Source organism: Myxine glutinosa, chromosome 6 (assembly GCF_964187855.1).
Source record: "Myxine glutinosa chromosome 6, kmMyxGlut1.1, whole genome shotgun sequence".
NCBI lineage: Eukaryota > Metazoa > Chordata > Myxini > Myxiniformes > Myxinidae > Myxine > Myxine glutinosa.
In genome coordinates, this window is record NC_136266.1 from 50,995,681 (window position 1) to 51,019,968 (window position 24,288).

General features: G+C 42.8%; 1 protein-coding gene across 3 annotated transcripts in view; it reads right to left on the reverse strand.

Annotated features, from left to right (window-relative positions):
* The window catches only part of PC (pyruvate carboxylase), a 663,757-nt gene that overhangs the window by 361,097 nt on the left and 278,372 nt on the right, over positions 1 to 24,288 (reverse strand). For all 3 annotated transcript variants that reach the window (XM_078779838.1, XM_068119999.2, XM_068119997.2), the window contains exon 12: positions 12,418 to 12,507. In XM_078779838.1, coding sequence (XP_078635964.1) covers positions 12,418 to 12,507 — 90 coding nt within the window. The remainder of the gene's footprint in view (positions 1 to 12,417; positions 12,508 to 24,288) is intronic.

Sequence of the window (24,288 nt, forward strand, 5' to 3'; positions counted from 1 at the left end):
CATCCAAAACCTTGATCTTTTCTACCCCCGCTAATTTCACCCAATTCCACTTTTTTGAAATACCAACCTCTGTCCTGGAAGTCCTTGGTGTCCTTGTGTTTTATACTTCTCCCACCCCCCCCTCCTTCCCCCCAAGCCCTCTCCCTCCCACACATCTCCCTGCTCTTAAATGTTGTGTGCTCTCAAGTGTTTGTGTGCTTCCCCTTCTCTTGTCTTCCGCTCCCTCTTTTTATATATTTTGTTTGTCTGGTTGATTTGTTTGTGAAGTAAATGTCAGCTCTTTCACGAGCCTCGATTCAGTATACAAAAAAAAAGAAGAAAAAAAAAAGTTATGGACGGATTCGGACAAAACTTGGTGGACAGGCTGGGTGGGTGACAATGGCGAATTGATTAGATTCTGATGAGGATCTATATACTACAATTTAAAAAAGTGATTCTTCACCATTGAGTGATAGGGCCAAAAACGATATATGGCATGGTATTTCAAAAGGTTGTGGACGGATTAAAACAAAACTTGGTGGATGAGTTGGTTTGGTGACGAGTGCAAGCCGATTAGATTTTGGTTCAGCACTGGATCCAGATCCGGCCTATCAGTGGGATACAAAACGTAAACTGTTCAGCCTGGTGGAGGTATGCGCTCTCTACCGAGTGCCGTTCTAGTTTCTAATGGTTCTGTCTGTGTTTCAAGAATGTGTTTGTAATAAGGAGATTGTGAGTTTGACATGTTTCTAGCAGACATTTACCAAGGTCATGCATTGTTCCTTTAAACCCACAATATGGTCCCTCAGGGTTGCTCTGCTCCATAGTCCTGAATAACGGGGAACCTATCGCAGTGACAGATTCCCGTTAGAGTTCTTTGAACGCCAAAAACCAAAGGAAAGTTCTGTTCGGTTTTCCAGCTGGATGGCGTAGAGTCTCTTTCGACATTCTGTCGTTAAATTGGTGATTCTGCGGGTGGCGGATTTGACCACGAGTCCACCCGACAGTCTACCATAGCAATATATAATATACAATACCATACAGATGCTTTTAAAACATTTATTTCCAAGTAAAGATTTATTGGTGCTCAGTTTTAGATGATCTAATCAGAATAATGTATTGGTGATACTGTCTTTTAACATCAAAGCAGGTGAATTAAACACTGCATGATACTCTCCCACCTTCTAAACCTAATCTCTATTTCACCTATCACGCTCTCTATTTCATCTAGGGTGCACGCATTCTTCCTGTAACCTCCCGGTTAAACTTCCAAACACTATTTGGACAATATATAGTCGGTCCAATAATTTAACCAAGATTAGACAGCACAGGAATAAGTACACCAACTCTGGAAGGTGCTGTCAGGACTAGAGCATCTGAGATTATGATTAGGGAAAACGAAACCTGCTTAAAATACATCAAGATGCTGCAGGCTCAGTGTGCGAATGAAACTTGTGCAGGTGATTTGCAACTTCTAGTCGAATGTATCATCTGTGCAAACCCCAACATGTTACAAGGTCACGGAGCAGAAAAGGGACTGAGATCGCAGGCTCAGCTCGGGTCGTATCGATTTTCTAATGCTGCGTTAAACCGCACAAGGCTAAACAAATGTCACCACTTTAAAAGTCCCACGCCAACGATTGCAAGCAACTGTTTGTTTAATTTGATGTACATCACGTTTAAAGCGGTGAATAGAGAGAATTCCTTGACCCTGCCATAGTCCCACGGCTGCTTTGAAACCAGTTGAAGTAACGCACCTCAGAACCGACTGGAGGTTTCATCCTGAACCACATCAACCACCAATATATGCGGACTTTTATTTTTCAGTGCACGATGACAACCATTAAAAAAGGCACCATACACATGCCGCATGCTTCATCTCATGCTCAGATCACTATTATACAAAGCCAGCTGCCTTCTTTGGAAGCTTTCCCAGTTTCCAACGTTGCGGAATAAAGCAAATAATAAATGGCGCAGGCAAAGAATGTCGTGCGTTATGTTAGTTTGACCTATCAGCTCAGGACTCATTGAAGCAATGTGTCTAAGGGTGAAAATGTATGCAAAAATTGAAAGATATTATGGAAATCGTTGCACTTGCTGTCGGTTGCAACTACAAGAGGGGAATAATAAACGAATGAAATACATTTTTCAGTTCTCGCTTATTACACTGAGCAGACAGCAGAGGATTATGCTTTTAAGACAAGGTGATGAACCCCTCATCCCGTACGCAACGGGTAGAGGAGGAGTGGGGAGGTTGGGGATGGGGAGAGGAGACAGGGGTCACAGAGAATATTTGCAGCATGTAGATATGCACATGCACATAGCATGTAGATGCAAAGGTTGATCCAACATGACATGGCCTGGTGTGCTTATTTTTGTATATTATATTTCCCCTCTGCATTTGTAATACTCTGCAGGCAAACAGACCTGCAGACAAAGAAAACCAATGAGCAACTTGTTGAGGATCTCATTGGATGAAAAACTATAGGAATCATTTTTCTCCATCTTACTATAATGCACCAAATGTCCATCCGTCCGTTCAAAGGTACCGCAAAAACGGCTCAACCGATCGCAACGATATTTTGAGTGGGTATTCCTGGGACCCCTGGGAGTAAAATAGGCTATATTGTTTTTCCAAGTTTTCCAATTTTCCAATTTTCCAGTTTTTGCAAACATGATGGAATAATATTTACCGATATGAACAGTGATATGGCTTTTGTTGAAATTCTACAAATACTGTTTGTTCTACGTACCAGGAGAGAGTAGATCGACTCCTGACGAACTCTTCCTATATAAACGTGTGGCTCCGAAGTAACATGGCAGCGTGTGCAAAGCGACTGAGAAACAGGTGTAGCAGCCGCTTCCGTGTTACAGATTCGGCGCGCATTCTTCACACGTAAAAGTGCAACTGAGAAAGACGTGCATTCAATCTTTTTCAAAATGGGCACCATGTACTGTTTAGATTTTGATGATTTGCGTGTGATGATTCAACGGATGTTTATATGAATCGTTTAAAATAAACAAGTACAAAAAGTTTTAATTAAAACAAAAGCTGCGTCGATGTTACACAATGCCTAGATGCAGCTGTGCCTATAACGTCGATGTTATAGGCACAGGACATTCCTATTGATTCGATTACTTGATGTTATTTTTGTGCAAAGTGAAAATATATCTCGGCAATTTCCCATATGTGGCGACACGTGAACGAAGCTATCTCCTCTCTCCACATTATTGTGACGACATATAAATTAAATATTTCATCGTGACGATTATCATCAAATGGACGAATTTTTAATATATCTCGGCATTTTCCCGTCTGTTATTTCAGGCGGTGTATGACTGACCATGCCGCGATTTAAACAAAATATATATATATCTCGGCATTTTCCCGTCTGTTATTTCAGGCGGTGTATGACTGACCATGCCGCGATTTAAAAAAAAAACAATATATCTCGGCATTTTCCCATCTGTTATTTCGGCCGGTGTATGACTGACCATGCTGCGATTAAAAAAAAAAAAATCTCAATGGACTTGAAGTTAGAGGCCTTTGAGAATTCATTTCGTTCTATAAAGGGCAACTTTCATCGGATTTTCTTCCCGTTTTTTTTCAACCGAGTCTAAAACTATGTTAGCAACTATGAAAAATGAAATGATATATCGAATTTGATTTGAAATAAAACTGTGTGAGAGAGGAAGACACCACGGGCCTACAAAACAGGCCTCAAAGCTATGCGAGTTAATAAAATGGTGGATATTTGTTTATATGAAGCCTCTCCCAAAATGGGTGGAGCTATGGTTCCCAGAATGGGTGGAGCTTTGAGATTTTGTCTTCCCTGCAAGAACAACAATAAGAAGAAGAAGAACAAGAATAAGAAGAACAAGAACAACAGCAGAGGGCACTCTATGACCAGCGTCTGCGACGCGGCTAAAAAGGCTTCAATTTCGGATATTTTGCCTTTTCATTTGAGCCTCCCATTTGAAGCCCCGCCAAATAGGGCGGGTACCGTTGCTAGTAGATATAATTTCATGTCAGCAATTATCGGGAAATACGGCCCATTGGCATTAGGACCGACTGCCAATGCACGGAGAGCCATCACACCGATCACACCTTTGTGAACATAGAAATCTGCAGTACTTTTCTATTCAACTTTTTCAAAAGGGCCTATCAAAATTCCACAAATATTTTTTCTTCTACAGTGTCCAGGGCTCAAGGAGGCACTGGTATATGAGTCACACCCAGGACAAGGACTATACTACACAGTTCTTATACATGACTAACATGGTTAATATTCGAAAGGTTCAGTCACTTGAACTATGAGGCCTCCCCATCAGTCATGACCTTTCCTGGGCCGACCACAAAGCAAAGATAGGCTCCAAAAGCAGCCGCAGCATGGGCATCCTTCATCGGCCAAAGTCTTTCCTTTTAAAATCAGAGCTACTCATAGTCGACAGTACTTTATCCATATCTCAATGGATTACTTCTCTCTGCTATTGCCTGGCGCTCCAGCATCAGATCCATCTATCCAGGTTTCTGTGGAATGTAAAGGTCTCAAACATATTGGAATCTCACATGATGAGTCCGAAGTACAGGATCTGTGGCTCATACATCGCAAACAGATGAGTGGTCTCCCTCTTTTCTATCGTCTATTATCCGATATTGCTCCCTGTGCTCTCTGTCCTCTGGCCCTCTCTATTTAATCCAGGGTGCACACATTCTTCTAGTAACCGCCTTAATTACAACTCATAGTAAAATACCCCAATTCTCTGCATGAAAACCATGGAAGTGGGGGAATTATTGTAGTATAATACCATAGTATAAATGGCCTCTAAAGGTGGTTATATATATATATTTTTAATACCATAATGTTTGTGTATTTGTTTAACTTCTATGCACTCCTGAACTGCTGGACAGAATGAGTTGAAAATTAGTGGTTGTGCTTTTGATGAATTGATCCCAAGAGACCGGTCAACGAATAATTGAGAGACCAGTAGACGAAGAAGAAGAGGCCACGCTGTTGAGGGTGATTGCAAAAAGCCTCCTGTGGAAGGACAGGCAAAACTTTTGGAGTGGACCAAGTGTGGCTTTGTCTTGGATTGACCCAAGCTGGGTTCACCCTGTGTTGGTGGAACATGGAAGAAGAGGACCAAGGTCAGCCCCAGGGGGCCTGCTTCAAAGACAATGGGGTCACAAAGCCTGTTTAGAGGAGGTGGATCATCTCTGGCATTCCACACTAAACACAATCTTCTTCATGCTCGTTTTGGCTCTTTGTCTCTATTCATCTCGCACCTGGATCCCAAAGCGATCTAGTTTGAATGATACGTCGACATTGCGCATCATACAAGAGAAGTCTCGACTACAATTGTTTTGTTGCACAAGTGTGATCTGTAGCGCCTCGTGGGTTAGGAATTGTTTTATTTCCAATTTTTGCACATACGTTTGGATATTCCCATTTACCTCTTTGTGTCCACTTGACTTGCTTGGTCCATTCCGTTTTTGTTTATAGTGTTTTGTTACCCTTTTCCCTGTTTATTTTACAAATAAATCCTTTAGAAGGTAAGAAAACATGTTTCGCCATCTGTTAATGTGTATGTGAGCCGCCATTATTTTGGACCAATTGAAGCTCCTTGGAGAACAGTAAAGTTAAAATTAATGAAAAAACGCAGTACAAAAACTAATAAAAGATCATTCGGTTCATCTCCCAATGTTCATCTCCCAAATGACCCAAAGATCATTCGGTTCAAAGATCATACGATGTTTTCACATGACATGTGTTGTGGTTACGATGTTTTCACACGACATTTATTGTGGTTACGATGTTCATCTTCTGATGCCGAATGTACTGCCCGATTTGGTGCAAATCGCTTTTCACGGTGGCGCTAATATGCATAAAAAGCAGTGTGCAGTGATGTTAAATAATTGTGGTCAATGTTCCATGCCTTTTACTTACTTTACACATTTGAGGTTTACTGTGAAAGCAGACACAGGGTAATGGCCTTTAAATTCAAGACCAAATTAACTTGCACGTGTGCGAGTGTGCGTATACACACACACACAAAGAGAGATACACCATCCCAAGCACACACTCTAATGAACCTGACAGCGTTGAAATCTCCAGCTTTTGCTATGTGGCCAAATCAGATATGTGTGGGCACACAGGATATCCATCCTTCCTGCTTTCTGTCGAGCACAAACGATTAGGCTTTCAATCCTGCCAAACCTCAGATAAGAGGGCACCTTGATGAAAGCATATTCAAAGCCTTGCGCAAATCAATGTCATTTGGGTGAATTATTTAGTTTAGTGATGTCAGCAAAAATTGTAAACTCACAGTCAACAGCTATAATGCAGTTAAGTCTGAGCTTGAGATAGTCACCCATTCTGCTCAATGCTCACTTCCCCCCAAAATCCCTCAGTCGTCATCATACTCTAGATTTCCATTAAATCAATGAGAACTCTTAAGATGACCAACGAGAAACCTCAGAAATAGTGTGTTTTGGCCAATAATTGCCTAATCCTGGTTCACTTAGAGAAATAGAAGGTGTTCTTTAATTTATACAGGGTGCTTATTAAACTCGAAGTATTCTTTATTTTCAGGTGCAGTGGTTTAATGTAAAATAAAATGGTGACTCCACAGGAGAAAGCGCAGTGCGACGAATGGTTCATTGAGAGGAGATCCAACACGGAAGTTCAGAGTACTTTCTGTACAAGGTATGGAAGGAATCTGCCATCGCAGACTAGTATCAGAGAGTGGTACAATAGGTTTAAGGAGAGTGGAAGTTGTCAGAAACAGAAAAGTAACAGTTGACCAAGCACAAGGGCAGTAGACGTTGAACGAGTGCAAGAATCATTTCAACAAAGTCCCAGAAAATCAATCCAACGTGCATCCAGTGAACTGGGAATACCAACCACCACTGTACACAGGATTTTTCATAAAAGACTGAAGCTTTATGCCTGTAAAATGCAAATTAAATGACAGACCCAAATGCAAGGCGTTTGCCTTGGAAATTCTCAGTTGCATTGAGGATGATGAAGATTACCTGACAAAGGTGATGTTCACAGACAAATCTTGCTTTCATGTATCGGGGAAGGTCTACCAGCACAATGTGAGGATCTGGGGCTGTGAAAACCACCACGTGGTCATTGAACACATATGCGTCAATCCAAAGGTCAATGTGTGGTGTGGCCTTCTCCATGACCCATTGGTGGGTCCATTTTTCCTAACGCAGGTTACAGTGACCTCAACAATTTACATGAACATGTTGGAAGGATTCGATTTTCTTTTCTTTTTTTTGGATACAAGATCGAGGCTTGTGTAAGAGCTAACATTAATCACAAAAAAAAAAAAAAAAACCGACACACAAAACATACAATAAAGGGAGCGGGACACAAGATGGGGTGAGAGAGGGAAGCACACAAGTACAACAGCAGAGAACAAGGACAACAGGAGATCTGTGGGAGGGAGAGAGCTTGGGGGGAGGAGGCATGGGAAGGGGGGGGGGGTGGGAGAGGTATAAAACACATGGACACTGCTAGGACTTCCAGGAAAGAACTTGGTATTTCAAAAAAGTGGTCCTGGGGTGAATTAACAGGGGTAGAAAAGATCAAGGTTTTGGATGGGGGAAGATAAGAGATGGTGGTGAATAGCTGTTTTAAAGACCTGGATAGAGGAGTGGGATTGAAGAGAGTGAGGGAGTTTGTTCCAGAGGTGGGAGAAAAGAGGAATGAAAGAGTGAAGGTGAGCAGAGAGCCGAGATTTTGGCAGTTTCACCATAAAAGGGTTGCTGGCAGATCTTATGCGACCCTGTAAGAATATTTGGGGGACAGAGCACAGATAGAGCTGGGGGAGCTAGGCCGGATAGGAATCGGTAGAAGACAGAAAGACCACATACCTGCCTGCGGTGAGTGAGTGAAAGGCCCTCACAATCAGCTTCATCGCGGGAGATTCCAATGATTCTGAAATCTTTGGTTTAAACAGCGTGAAGCCAAGCTAGGTGTGAGGCAGGAGCACCAGCCCAGAGGGTGAGAGCAGTATTCCACTGAGCTGCAGATGAAAGCCTTGTATGTGGTGAGGAGCTCAGGTGTGCCAAGGAAGGACTTCGCACGACGGAGGATGCCCAGTCGGCGACTGGCTTCGGAGGCCAGCTTGGAAATGTGGTTTTCCCAGGAAAGATCATGGCAGATAGTGAGACCCAAAAGCTTGAGTGACAGAACTTCTTGGAGAAGATTGTTGAGAAAGTAGATGGGAGGGGTGTCCAGTCGGTCTTTTCGGAGAGACATTGTAAGAGTGTGAGATTTGTCAGGATTGAAAGACATGTTCCACTTGTTTGACCAGTCTGTGATTTTGTCCAGATCTGCAGAGAGTGAGGAGGCTGCAGACTGCCGATCTGAGGGATGAGGAATGGAGCGGCAGAGAGTGGAGTCATCATCAAAGAGATCGAGAGGATTTTCCAGAGAGTCGGACAGATCATTGATAAAGACCAGACAAAGCACATGGTCCAGAACACTACCTTGGGGAACTCCAGCTAGAACAGGAAGTGGGGATGAGATAAATCCATTCAGGGAGACACGTTGACTACGACCAGAGAGGAAGTCCTCAAGCCTTCCCACAGATTGAAGACCTGCAACCCGATATCATTTTTCCTCACGACGGCGCTCCCCCTCATTGGGCGTCAGTCGTTCGAGCCATCCTGAATGAACCATTTCCAGGTTGCTGGATTGGCTGATACGGAACAACCGCCTGGCCCACATGATCACCAGACATAACACCCCCTGATGTTTTTTCTGTGGGGGTTTGTCAAAGATGTCGTCTGCAACACCAAAGTGGCAAACCTGCAGGATCTTTGTTCTCGGATCACAGCTGCATGCACACTGGTGGACGTAAATATGCTGAGCTGTGCATGACAAGAACTCGTGTACCTCCTTGATTTCCTGCGCGTGACAAATGGAGCAAACATTGATGGTGTGCACAAAACATTCAGAGTTTCTGCATCATATAACCCAAAGGGTATAATTTGTTGTTCTAAATCTAAATATAAGTATGAACAACCAAAATTGTCCGGTTATTTTTGGAACACCCTGTATATCGACCTAACTGCAGCTTCCAAAGGAGGATGTTGTAGCATCATAGGCTATGCTATCTTTCAGTTGGATGTTCGATATTAATTTCATCATGGATGTTAAACACCTTATCCCATTAAGCAAAATTAGGCACTTGTGCTTGTGTCACAGAGAAATCCCAAATTTCCAGCACAGGCTCGCATTGTAGAGAAGTGAGCCTTAAAAAGAACTAAAAATATATAATTTGACGTGAATGCGTCGATGGATAAGATGGATCTCCAGCCGTGTTAGATGTGAACCCACTGTTACATTTAATCTCAATTAAAGGTCCCAGGAAAAATTAAATGTCACGCGAGGGAGCGTGACAGAGAAAAGAGATAAGTAGACAGAGACATCGGATGCTTCTTAAATTGTTACGGTCTGCAAAGCGATTTTCATTTTGACCTTTGACTTTGACTTTTTGGCAAATGACCTTTGACTTGTTGACCCAACATTGAATTGGTTCATCTTTGTATTACAGTCCATACTGTTGCCATGTTCGGTTGGAATGCCTTCAATGGTTCTCAAGTTATTGCAACAACAAAAATGATTTTCAATCAAATGTCACATGCTCCAGCCTTCACCTTTTGGACCCAAAATGTAACCAGTTCATTTCTGCATTACATTCTATATTTGTGGCAGGTTTGGTTGAAATCTCTTCAGTGGTTCACAGGTCATCATGGTAATAAAAAAATCCTATAACAGACGGGTGTACGGATTGAAGGACAACCAGAAAACATAATGCCTCCGGCCTTCGGCTGTGGAGACGTAACAAAGTCTCACTAATGCAAAAGGACACCATGAGTTAGTTTAACATCTTGCAATGTTTAACTTGATCGTTGCAAATGGGACCGTCACTTAAAGGTTTCCTCTAAAACACAGAATGTTCGATGGTGTAACGCCCTCTGCCAGAAACAGATCCCGCTGCAAAAATGAAATGTATCCGATTTCAGATATGAGAATAATGTCTCTCACTCATCCACCATTTAGGGCCATCTGCAATTACATTGGATCACATGACTTCCTGTCCATTTTTTTCGTTTCTATCAAGCCGGCCATCTGCTACTGTTTTAATAGCCCAAATTATTTCAAGGTTCCTATGGGATCAGACAGGAAAGTTTTCGGCCCCGGGCTTTAACGAACCGGTCGGCTAGGCCTGACTTTTGACTGAAGATGTTTTGCGCAGGAATGAGAAATTTCGTCCTGGACTTGATGACCAACTGAGTGACGTCGCACTTTTTGATTCGATGACCTGCCTGCAAAACACTAGCACAACAGTTTACAGTTGGGTCTTGAATCAAGCCAGACTATACGGCTACAATGAAAGTGTCAACAATCAGACAGGATGGTGCAGAAGATGACCTCTGAACCATCCTGTCTGACCTCTGTTAAGCCAGCCATAATCTGAGATTGTTCTTTTGCATGAATCCCGGGCAATTTGCCTCAATCCCCATAAAAAACCCTACTTGTCCCCACCTACTTAAAGGTTACAGTTTGCTTCAATCGTCCCTCTCCTCTCCTTTATATATTCACCCCTGGTTGTAACCAAATGATGTCCCACTGCTTTAATGTCGGTGGGTTCCCTTCTACACTCGGTGCCTCCAAAGTAAGTTGCCAAATGAGCATCTTCCATTGTGCAAAGTATTTCCTCACCAAATGTGAACTTTTATCAGCTTACAAGGCCTTTCGGCTGGAGCTTGCTGGATGGAGTACTGTTCTGTCTTTTGGGCTAGGGCCCTTGCTTAAAAACCAGCACTTATTGATGCTATTGAAACCAAGGCCCTCAATATCATTGCAATCTCCTGGAATGAAGGTGAGTCTCTGGGACTGCTAATCTCACATCACAGACAGATCATTCGCCTCTCTGTATTCTACAGCCACCTTTTGGTCTTGCACCCTCTGCGCTTTCCTCGCTCTAACACTCCCACTCACCCCCAGGATTCTGTAGAGCACACATGGTTTGCTTGTAACCCACTTGTTATGAAACTCTGAAAATCCAGGTACACTGCTCACCTCCACTCATTTGTTCCTCTTTTCTCTAATCTGTGGAATCAAATTATTCAGTCTGTTCAATCACATTCTCCTCGCTGGGGCTTCAAAAAATGACTTCACCGCCAACTCAGGTCATCCTCCATCCATAATCATTACCTTTTCTACCCACATTAATCCTCCCCAAGCATAACCTTCCCAGTTTTCCAGGTTATTGTGTTTTCTCCCCTCCTTACACTCAGTTTTATCCCCACACTTCTTTAAAATAAACAGGTGGGTGGGGGGGGGGGGGGGGGGGGGGGGGTGAGGGAGTGGATAACGGGCAGAAATTCACCGAACTTGGTAGTTATGATCACCACGTGGCATTAAGGTGCAAGAGCAGTGTTAATTATGGCCTCACCCAGTGGGATGGGGTCAAAAGGTCAAATACCGAAAAATGCAATTTGGGACAGGTTTTTTTACATTAAAATTTGTATATGCAATCAATAGTAGGAGATGCATGAAATATGTAACCATTCTTTGGGATTTGACCTCCGGTTCATGCCCCAAGTGGTCACAGGGGTCAAAACGGGGAAAAAGTTTGACTTAAAATTTGATATTGTGTCATTCCTGGTGGAACTTTTTGCCATCTTTCAACTTTGCTTTAGATGGGAAGCGTGGGGATTTGTGATGGCACGCCATCACCTTCATTTTCGTTTTTTTGTTGTATTGATGTTTGAGGTTGTATTAAGCGTTTTATTCACCCCCAGTGTCCTCGCTCCTGTCCCATTGATGTCATTCTTCCTACAAGTGGTCCTCTGTTGTGTCCCTCTACCCTGCCGTTAGTGTATTCCTGCCCCCCCCCTCCCAACCCCCTTCCCCTTTTGACGATGTTCTTTGTGTTTTGTTATGTTCTGGTATATTCTGTGTTCTAGCTCTTCCATGGGCCTCGACTTTTGTATTCAAAAAAGGATTTTAAAAAGCAAGGCGAGTGCAAATGATTCCTAGTAATTGAGCGTTGATTGACAATAGTATCATGGTGGTAGCACCTCAAGATTTGTGGTTGTAATCCTAGCTGCAGAAATTTGGTTGGAAGAGGCAGTTTATGTTGTGATGGACAAGTGTTTGAGTTTATCTTGTTTTGTCTTGGTTTTCACATGACACAACAAGTTGCCATCCTTGTTGTGCCATGTGAAAATGAAGAAAAAACGACAATAAAAAAAGATTAAATATCCCCCAAAAATCAAGAAAAATGACAAATCAACAACATATTAGTGGTTTGACAAGTCCACAAATTATTATAACAACATTTGAACTGTGCTTCCACTTACAGATCGTTTGACAAATCAACCATAAGTTGTGTAAAGTTACATACCAAGTGGAATATCAGGGATAATTGGGTCCAAAGCAGAGATTTTAGCCTTGATCGGCAATGGCGTTGGAGTACCGTTCACCATCACATGACCTGCAAACAAACATGAAATACCATCAAGTTTGGTTTATGGGGTTTCCTATGATTAAAAGTTGAGAACAATTGATGTACATCAGAACTGCTGGTTCTATAATCATAAAACTTTGCATCGTTAGACACACCTTTTTCAGTTGCAAGTTCAAATAGACGCATTTTATCTAAGGCAACTGAAGCAACATCAACATGCATTTTAAATTACACAAATTTGTGACCCAAAATTTTTCGAAATCACAATTAATCCATAAATCATAAAATGCAGGAAGAACAATAAAAATAGTAACTGCATAATGCGAGGGACAGTGTTTATGCAGGTGACACATGATAATAATATGGGGGTGGTAATAGATTTGGGGGGTTAAGCAAACAGTACAGTACCTGGCAGCTATAGGTAAAGCTAGCAGGGGTTTAGCTTGTATTCATAAGGGGGGACGGGGAGGGGGTAAATTCTAAATCAAAAGAGGTAGATGGTGACATTATACAGGTATGCAGTGAGGCCTCATCTAGACTATTGTGTTCAGTTTTGGTCACCAGTCTGAGAAAGGGAACAAATGCCAAAGAGAGGGTCCAGCATAGGTAGGGCGACTAGATCGATTCCGCGTCTAGCTGGTCTACGAGAAACAGTTGAAGGAAAAACGGTTTTATACTTTAGAAAGGAGGGGATCGGATAACGACGTTGAAGATAATGAAGGGTAAAGATAAAACAAGTGCAGAAGGGTTTTTCAGCAGAATAGACATTGATAGGACCAGGGGACATAGCCTGAGAATAAGGAGGAAAGTTAGGATGAGAGGAACGCAGGGGTCTTTCACTCAGAGTAGCTAATGCATGGATGACCAAGTTAGGTATTGGCAAAAGAAAGAGTAGATATGTTAAAATTGGAATTTGATAGGTACCGAGAAGCGTTGAGGATCGAAGGGTACATGGGTAATGGTAAGATAGTCAGGTAGCTTAGTTTGGGTTGGTGTTGTTTCATATGCAATCTGTGGCTGCTGGTTGGCATCATTTCTGGAAGCATCGCTGCAATGACCATGCAATGCTCCTGTTACCGGTAAGCTCGTACTCATTTTGCCGACATCGGAAGGATGAAAGACTGAGTCAACCCACCTGGTGTTATTTCAATGACATGACAGGGGCTCAAACTCAAGAGCCTAACATCTCAAGCCAGCCACCTTAACCGTTAAGCCAACACGAGGCTGAGATATGAATGAATGAATGAATGATCGTTATAAGGCCATTTTCCCCGCTAGAGCGGGGGTTAGCCTTGCAGGCCCCATGACAATCATGGTTCCCTGTTTGACGCAATGTTTTTATGGCCGGATGCCCTTCCTGACGCCAACCCTTAGTCGCCTCTTACGATGCGCAGGGATAGGGTGTACCTATTCTAAATAGGGGTACACACCGGGATCATTCATCCCAGCAAGCTGGTACTCAATTTGCCGACCTCGGAAGGATGACAGGCTGAGTCAACCCCCCTGGTGTTAATTCAGCGACCGATCGGGATTCGAACCCAGGATCCTCGGATCCCAAGCCAGCACCCTATCCGCTAAGCCAACACCATACAACATATGGATGTTTCGAGGCTTAGATATGGATGGGTGATAAAATACCTGCACTGATTGTGATGTCTGTGAGAGGGTCTCATCAAAAAGTGAATGTGCTATCAGCATTTGTTTATTTCTCATCTAATAATACTTTTCATTCTCCATGAAATAATAAAGTACGATTTAAAAAAAACAAAAAACCTTGGTAATATTCATGTGTCTACGGCCTGTTCTTCTCCCAGCTCCTCTTCCTCCCCTCACCACCCATCCAGTTAAATGTATTCGATAACCAGATGGATTGAATTAATGTGGTGTTGCTATCGAGAGCACAGGCAAAATTGCTAAAATTGTCCAATTTCCTTGTCTCCAGGTTTACCACAATTTCTGGAATTCAAGTCCAGTGTCATGTTAAAACAAGATCGAGAGTCTAACAATGGTGTAGCCTGGTTTTGATCTGCTGAGTGAAGGATCTGCTGTCCCCAGTCATGTGACCAGAACCACAGCTCTTATTGGTGGACGTTTGTGAGGGACATTCATACATATACCGGACGGATAGACAAACGCTGTTCCAGCCGGCATTGCCCTACGGGCTACGTCGTAAAAATATGGCTGCCAAATCACGTGACCAATGACATCAATTTTTTCATTACCAATTTATCCCTCGATCATGCTCAAGAAATTTCATACTGATTGGATCAAGCGTTCTACTTGTCTATTATGTCATAATGAAGACACCCATGACATCATCATTAACATATGCTTTTCCACATTGGGGGTACTTTACAATGAGCCACCTTTCAATTTTCTTTCATGGAGCGGTTTCAGAGATAAATAGGTGCAAAGTTTTTCGATTTTTCCAAAATGGCGTCCATACCATGTGACCTATGACGTCATAATTGGCATTAAAAAATTATACAGGAGGAGATGCTCTTATGGTGAAGATGTTGTGTCAATCGGGCCAACAGTCGCAGAGAAAACGAATTTTAAAGGGAATAAACTCACAAAATGCTGGCGGAGGGGACATACATACATACATACATACATACACACATGCATATATACATACATACGTACAGACATGCATGCATACATACATACATACATATGTACATGATCTACACAAAATACCCCATAATGTCAAAGTGGATTTTTTTTTATAGAAAATTTTACATTTTACATTGGACACAAGTAATGGATTCAATGAACAGTGGAGGAGTGAGAGGAGGGGAGGAAGCATAGTAACGTACAAGTAAGAGGGTTGACTTTGGCATAGTTAATGGGCGTAAAAAGATTGCAGTTATAGACAGGGGATGACATGAGATGGTGTTGCACCCCCTGCTTGAAGTACGGGAGGAGATAGTGGGGTTGAAACGTTTAATGTGCACTTCCAAGAGGAGCTGGGGAGGGTCGACATGCTGAGACATTAAAAGGAGCAAGACCGGAGGAGAGGCATTAAAAAAAAAAGAAGAAGACCACCGACCAGTCTGTCATGTGAGAGCAATTTCTCCACAATGTGGTAAAGGTCAGTGAGGATATTCGAACCAAGAATACACAGAGCAGAATGGTGTGAAAAGACAACAGTACACAAACAAGAACAACAATGGAAGACAATGAACAAAGACAACATACAAGACAATAACATTAGGAGACGTCAAAACAAGTCCACATGACCAACTAGGCCATGAGAAGACGAATAAATAAATGCAATGTAGAAACCTTCATCATGACAGGAGTGCCCATCAGAGGCAAAGTTGTTTTGGAGTATTTGATAATTTTAGGTAATTCTCCAAAGTTCCCACACTGGTGTGGTCCGATTGCTTTTGCCAAGTCATTTGTGGTATTGCACGGTTGGAGGGTTCACCGTTTTAGTTCCAGGTGTGAAGAATATGCATTAGCGTGGCATTTCAAAAGTCAAATTGAGGCTTCAGGTAGCCCATCATAAGCTATCGTCCCCTGTCCCCAAGGAAGATGGAGGATCTGGTAGCTGGTGAGGAGCTATCTTATCAAAACGTAGCTTGTGAGGAACTATCTAATGAAAAGATAGCTGGTGAGGAGCTATCTGATCAATAGGTAGCTGGTGAGGAGCTATCTGATCAATAGGTAGCTGGTGAGGAGCTATCTGATCAAAAGGTAGCTGGTGAGGAGCTATCTGATCAAAAGGTAGCTGGTAAGGAGCTATCTGATCAAAAGGTAGCTGGTGAGGAGCTATCTGATCAAAAGGTAGCTGGTGAGGAGCTATCTGATGAAAAGATAGCTGGTGAGGAGCTATCTGATCAATAGGTAGCTGGTGAGGAGCTATCTTATCAATACGTAGCTTCTGAGGAACTATCTAATGAAAAGGTAGCTAGTGAGGAGCTATCTGATCAATAGGTAGCTGGTGAGGAGCTATCTTATCAATACGTAGCTTCTGAGGAACTATCTAATGAAAAGATAGCTAGTGAGGAGCTATCTGATCAATAGGTAGCTGGTGAGGAACTATCTAATGAAAAGATAGCTGGTGAGGAGCTATCTGATCAATAGGTAGCTGGTGAGGAGCTATCTGATCAATAGGTAGCTGGTGAGGAGTTATCTGATGAAAAGGTAGCTGGTGAGGAGCTATCTGATCAAAAGGTAGCTGGTAAGGAGCTATCTGATCAAAAGGTAGCTGGTGAGGAGCTATCTGATCAAAAGGTAGCTGGTGAGGAGCTATCTGATGAAAAGATAGCTGGTGAGGAGCTATCTGATCAATAGGTAGCTGGTGAGGAGCTATCTGATGAAAAGGTAGCTGGTGAGGAGCTATCTGATCAAAAGGTAGCTGGTGAGGAGACTTTTCGCATACATCGATCTTGAAGATGCAGATTTTTTCCAACATAATGCATCGTTATGTTATAAGATTTACTTCTCTTCTTTGTCGTATTGCCAGACGGTGCCTTGTCTCGTCTCATTTGGATCAACATGTGTTCTTTGACAAAGGAATAAATGTTGCAATAAATATATATATATATAATGCAGGTGGGTTTCATCAGCAAAATTAAAATCAACAAAGGCCCTTAATTGGCACAATTCATGGAGAAAAAGACAAAGCAATTGCACTGATGATTCCGGAATTATTGTGCACATCACAGCAAGTGGTCTGTAGGTACAATTGATTACCATGCTTACCACATGCTTACTCTAACAATCGCACATCTGCTGCTGCTATTGCTGCTGCTGCAAAGTGCTTTCATTTCCACCGCGATTATGTGAAGGAGGTGATGCAATTTACAAAATATGGAATTGTGCAAGTTAAAGTTTTCTGTGCACCTGTTTGAATACTCAATGTCTTGTGCATCAAAAAGTTATGTTTCGGAAGTTTGCTTTCGCAAAGCACAAAGTTGTTCTTTTATTTTTCTTTCCTGTTATAACAAAACCAGACTCAGAGGTCAGAGGTTCAAACCCCGAGCCGAGTCACACCAAAGACTAGAAAAATGGTACGTGCTGCCTCCTTATTTGATATTCGGCATTTAAAAGGACAGAGCACGGAGAAACAACGCTCGGCAGGCAATGACAAGCCACCCGGTATAACCCTTGCCAATAAACTGCTTCGGCAGCACCGATGCTCCATAAAGAGTTCGGTGCATCAAATAAAATCAAAATTGGAACAAAAGCATCTTCTCAAAAAAGTTTATGCCGCATGGTGTTCAGGTAGAGGCCGCAAAGCACGGCGAATCTCAATCATTCCACAGTATCCCCTCTGCCTCTCCCCGGATTAATGATTCCTTTCGGTTGAAGTCTCTCCTTTTTTATTTCTCTTTTTCATGTGAATGTTTAATTAAATCATTAGACTCACGGTATATGTCAGGGCTGTAAATTACAGTCGTGGCCAAAAATATTGGCACCCTTGCACTTTTTTCAAGGAATGCACCATTTCTTCCAGAACGTTTTTTGAAATTAAAACATCTTTTGGTATCCACAGGGCCTTCTCCATCGCTGCTCCCACCCTCTGGAACTCACTACCTCACACCATCAGAGACTCCTCCTCACTCACCACATTCAAAACATCACTCAAGACCCACCTGTTCAGCGCTGCATTCAACATTCAACCCACAGCATTTAACCCCTGACTATCACTTCTCCTTCTCCCTCCTTTTGCTTTAAATATTTCCCTGTTGATTCGTCTTTTTGCAATTGTTGTTTTCATGTTTTGTTATGCATTATGTTTTGCACTCTGTCAAAGCGCCTTTGGGCTTCATGAAAAGCGCTATACAAAATAAATGAATTATTATTATTATATGTATTTTTTTTGCAGTGGAACAAAACAAAAAAAGCTGAAAAAATTACGAATTCTTAGCTTAGTCCACGCAGAAATCCTAAAATGGCCTGAACAATATTATTGGCACCTTTTAGAAGTTGATAGAAATAAATAGATTTCAAGCAGGTGATTTTCCTTCACTTTTTTTTTTTGTGCGTACAGGATTGAGGCTCGTGAAAGAGCTAACATTTATCACACAAAAAAAATCAAACAGACGCACAAAACATATAATAAGGGTACTGGTAGACAAGATGGGGAGAGAAGGAAGCACACAAACACAACATTTGAGAGCAGGGACATCGGGAGATCTGTGGGAGGGCTTGGGGGGAGGAGGAGTGGGAAGGGGGGGAGGGGTGGGAGAAGTATAAAACACAAGGACACTGCAAGGACTTCCAGGAAGGAAGTTGGTATTTCAAAAAGGTGAATCTGGGGTGAAATTAGCGGGGGTAGAAAAGATCAAGGTTTTGGATGGGGGAAGATAAGAGATGGTGGTGAACAGCTGTTTTAAAGACCTGGAGGGAGGAGTGGGATTGAAGAGAGTGAGGGAGTTTGTTCCAGATGCGGGAGAAAAGGGGTATGAAGGCGTGAAAGTGAGCAGAGAGTCTTGATTTTGGCATTTTAATCAAAAGAGGGTTGCAGGCAGATCTTGTGCGACCTGCAGGAATATTTGGGGGACAGAGCCCAGAGATAGCTGGGGGAGCAAGGGCGGAGAGGAGTCGGTAGAAGACAGAAAGCCCACCAACCTCCCTGCGGTGAGTAAGTGAAAGGCCCTCGGAGTTACCTTCATCGCAGGAGATTCCAATGATTCTGAAAGCTTTGGTTTCAACAGCGTGAAGCCGAGCTAGGTGTGAGGAAGGAGCACCAGCCCAGAGGGGAGAACAGTATTCCATTGAGCTGTGGATGAAAGCCTTGTATGTGGTGAGGAGCTCAGGTGTGCCAAGGAAGGACTTCGCCCGACGGAGGATGACCAGTCTGCGACTGGCTTTGGAGGCCAGATTTGAAATGTGGTTTTCCCAGGAAAGATCATGGCAGATAGTAAGACCCAAAAGCTTGAGTGACAGAACATCTTGGAGGAGATTATTCAGAAAGTGGATGGGAGGGTTGTCCCATCGGACTTTTCGGAGAGACATAGCAAGAGTGTGAGATTTGTCAGGATTGAAAGACATGTTTCACTTGTTTGACCAGTCTGTGATTTTGTCCAGGTCTGCAGAGAGTGAGGAGGCTGCAGACTGGCGATCTGAGCGATGAGAAATGGAGCGGCAGAGAGTGGAGTCGTCAGCAATGAGAAAGAGAGGATTTTCATGAGAGTCAGAGAAATAATTGATGAAGACCAGAAAAAGCACAGGGCCCAGAACACTGCCTTGGGGAACTCCAGCCTGAACAGGAAGGGGAGATGAGAGAAACCCATTCAGGGCCACACGTTGACTATGACTAGAGAGGAAGTCCGCAAGCCAAGCGTGGAGATTTCCATGGATACCATAGGAGGAGATTTTGGTGAGCAGAGCGGGGTGCCAGACCGTATCAAAGGCACGTGATATGTCAAGGGACACAGCTCTAATTTCCTGTTTGGCATTGAGGACCTCCATCCATTGTTGAGACAGCAGAAGCAGCATGTCCAGAGTAGAGTGACATGGTCTGAAACCAAATTGATGATCAGAGATCAAGCCATTTGAAAAGAGGAAAGATTTGATATCCGAAGGAATGATGGATTCCATGACTTTTCTGATAATTGGGAGAAGGCTGATTGCTCTGTAGTTGCAAGGATCTGTTTTTGCACTTTTGTGTAAAGCGGTGATGTTGGCTGATTTCCAAGCTGATGGCAGATGACCTTGAGCAAAAGAGAGGGTGAAGAGAACAGAGAGAGGGAGTGAAAGAGTGGTGGAGCAGGATTTTAGGACCCATGGGCTGATGCCGTCAGGTCCAGTTGCAGAATCAGAGTCGAGGGTTGACAGAAACTTTTCCACCTTGTCAGGAGGAAAGGACACAGAGTCCAGGAACAGCTGGGTACGACTGGGTACGGTGGGTACAGAGCGGGATGGGTTTGGGACACAAGATTTAGAGGCAAACACAGAGTTGAGGCATTTAGCTTTTTCACGTGCGGAGTCAGCTGTGTAGCCATACTTTGGATTTGAACTCACCTGTGGTGAGTTGCAGGTGCCTGAAATATAAAAATCACTCATTCAACCAGTTTTAATAGAGAAAAGGAGTCATTCTGCTGTTTTGTGTCACTGTGTGTACCTCAATGAGCATGGAGAAAAGAATGAAAAGCAGAGAATTGTCTGAGGAGGTCAGACACAAGATATAGCCAAGCATGGACAATCTCAAGGCTACAAGTCCATCTCCAGAGACCTTGATGTTCCCTGTCCACTGTACACAATGTTATCAGGAAGTTCAAGGCCCATGGCACTGTAGCCAACCTTGGTGGGCGTGGCCACAAGAGAAAGCTTGGTCAAAGATTGCAACTAAGGATTGTTCGAATGGTGGAGAAATCACCTCGATCAACAGCCAAATATATTCAAGCTGACCTTCAGACACAAGGTATGACAGTTTCAACTCGACAATCTGTCGCCAATTCAATGAAAGGGTGTTCTATGGTAGGAGACCGAAGCCAAAATCCTTCTGGGAGAATGTCCTGTGGACAAAAATGAGACCAAATTGGAGCTTTTTTGTAAAGCACATAATCTCTATGTTTACAGAAAACAAAATTAAGGTTTCAAAGAAATTAACACCTTCCCTACAGTCAAACATGGAGGAGGTTCAGTGATGTTTGGGGTTGCTGTGCTGCCTTTGGCACTGGGTGCCTTGAATGTGTGAATGGCATCATGAAATCAGGAGATTACCAAGGCATTTTGGAGCGCAATGTTCAACCCAGTGTCAGAAAGCTGGGTCTCTGTCGAAGGTCATGGGTCTTGCAGCAGGGCAATGACCCCAAACACACTTCAAAAAGCACCGAGGAATGGTCCAAGACAAAATGCTGGACTGTTCTGAAGTGGCCAGCAATGAGTCCAGATCCAAATCCCATTGAACATGTGTGGGGACATCTGAAAGCAGCAGTTGGGAGGAGGCACCCTTCAAATCTGGGAGAACTGGAGCAGTTTGCACAAGAAGAGTGGGTTGGGAAGCGCTCGACTGCAGTTATTTTGTCCAAAGTCTGTGCTACCAAATATTAAGTCGAGGGTGTCAATAATTTTGCCAATGCCATTTCTTTTTATTTTTTGATTTAAAAGGATATATTAAGTTCTGAATCAAAAACAAAGTTCTGTAATATTAACAGTGAAATAAAGAATTGTGGAGACCAAATACTTTTGTCAATTTCAACTTGTTTTCAGAGAAAATTGTGAGTTATTTGAAAAAAGTGCAAGGGTGCCAATATTTTTGGCCACGACTGTACATCGCCTTTTCTGGATTTTTATTCCAAAGCCAGTAAGGCTGGCACCCCGTTTTTCTTTCTGGGGTTTTCATGAGTGTATTATCCCACCATATATTTTGCCGTGTTTTTCTATGAAGCAATTATTTCACAAGGTTGTTAAATTATCATGAAATATCGTGCAAAACTTCTGACGAAGCCGATTGGTGTAATTGCTTGTTTCTTCGAACGATCTTCCAATGAAGCGGATTGGTCCAAAGGCTTGGTGGCCATCTTGGATTAGTGATTTGCTTTTTGATCAAAAAAATTTCAAAGATCGTCTTCTCCAAAACTGCTGGTGCAATCGATACAAAAGCCTTGAGATACACCATCCATTGATGGGAGCGCTTCAACTTTGCGAAGGATAAGTATCTCTGTAAAATAAAACAGTCGACATGCACAAATCAAAACTGACCATTTTTCGACACCAGGATGTTGGTGGATTATGACGAAGAAAAAGTTGCATACAGATGCAAATTGCCAGAGTGATTATGATTTCAACACTTTGGACCATATCACGTGAATTCTTCCTCATAGCGGCAGAGACACGAACCACTAATTTGACGGTGGAAACAGGTTTGTCATAATAACGGGTCCAAAATTTGCTAAATTTGAAGGTGTCTCATTGTCTCAAGGTTCCTGCTTTCAACTAAAGATATTATTGCTTGGAGGCCATGATAATTGCTAGCGAATCTCGTTTCTATTTATTACCTCCGCCCCCAAAGGTGGATGGAGGTTATGTATTCACCCCTGTCTGTCTGTCTGTTTTTCTGTTTGTGAACAAGATATCTCAAAAAGTTGTGGATGGATTCGGACGAAATTTGGCAGAGAGGTAGCGTATGTCACAAGGACGAAATGATTAGATTTTAATGAAGATCCGGATTCAGTTCCGGCTGCTATATTTTTTTTAAGTGATTCTCCACCATTGGGATATAGGGCCAAAAATTATATATAGCAGGATATCTCAAAAAGTTGTGGACGGATTTGGACGAAACCTGGTGGACCGGTTGGGTGTCTGACAAGGAAGAATCGATTCAATTTTGGTGAAGATCCGGATCTGGATATGAGAATTGTAAGTGATTTTTCACCATCGAGTGATATGGCACACGTGTTAAGGTTAGGAGGTATGCTCTCTACTGAGTGTTGTTCTAGTTCTTGGATCTATATTTGTTTCCTAGCTCTCTTTCTAATTGTACTTGTATTTCTACTTTTGCCCATTTCTATCTTTGTCAGTAAAGATGATTTTGTAGTTTTTGACACACTTGAATTATTCATGGTATTCTTCAGCTATAAGGCCTTTTTATTATACAAGCTTGACATTCACACTTTTTTGTCATAAAATTGACAAAATATGAAGCCTCCCCACCAACTTTTCAGGAAGAAAACCCCATTATTACACCTTCATTAAAATGATTTATTATTTATTTCTGGTGTTCTGCCCTAAAGCTACTTCGTTGCTGTCAAAGCAGCCCCATGGCAAGGATTACACTGGATGGTTCGGCTTTGCCTTCACTTTGGTAGTCAGAAATGGAGGTTGTAATCTGTACAGGGTGTCGACAAAAGCTTGCTTACTTTTCGCGAATGACACCGTGAGATATTTGGCGTCCACCAACTCAAGCTAGAAGATGGGACAACCAGTTTAATGTCCATCAACATTGATGTGTCGCCCTGACTACAAAACACCAGGAAGACGGTTTACAGGTGGGTCGAGATTCCAACCCAGGCTAGACAGCCCTCGGTGAATTTGCACACCTCACTGGGCTGTCCTGCCAACTCCATTAAACAATCATACCAAATACAGTATAATTATTATAGTACTGAATGGTGTTGGGATATTGGGATAATGGGATAATGATAATGGTACACCAAATGATAATTGGGATTATGATAATGATAATTGGGATAATGTTGGGATAATGTTGTTGGGAGTTGGGATAAGTTGGGATAATTTGGGATAATGATACACCAAATCCCTGGTGTTGGGCTAGCGGCTAGGGTGCCGGCTTAGGATCCTAGGATCCTGGGTTCGAATCTCGGTCGATCGCCGAATTAATGCCAGGGGGGTTGACTCAGCCTGTCATCCTTCCGAGGTCGGCTAATTGAGTACCAGTTCACTGGTAATTCCTTGTTTGTCGTGAAGGCGGCAAAAAGGGTTGGCGTCAGGAAGGGCATCCGGCCGTAAAACATTGCTTCAAAAAGGGGACCAAAAAACAACAACTACCACGGTCCCCGAAAAGGCCAACCCCCGCTTTGCGGGGAAAAATGGCCTCTAAACGGTGGTTTTTTTATTTTTATTTTATTTTATTATAGTACTGAATGAATGAATGAATGATCGTTTTAAGGCCATTTTCCCCGCTAGAGCGGGGGTTAGCCTTGCGGGCCCCATGACAATCATGGTTCCCTGTTTGAGGCAATGTTTTTATGGCCGGATGCCCTTCCTCGCGCCAACCCTTGGTCACGCTCTCACGATGCGCAGGGATACGGTGTACCTATTCTAAGCCAGGGTACACACCGGGATCATTCATCCCAGCAAGCTGGTACTCAATTAGCTGACCTCGGA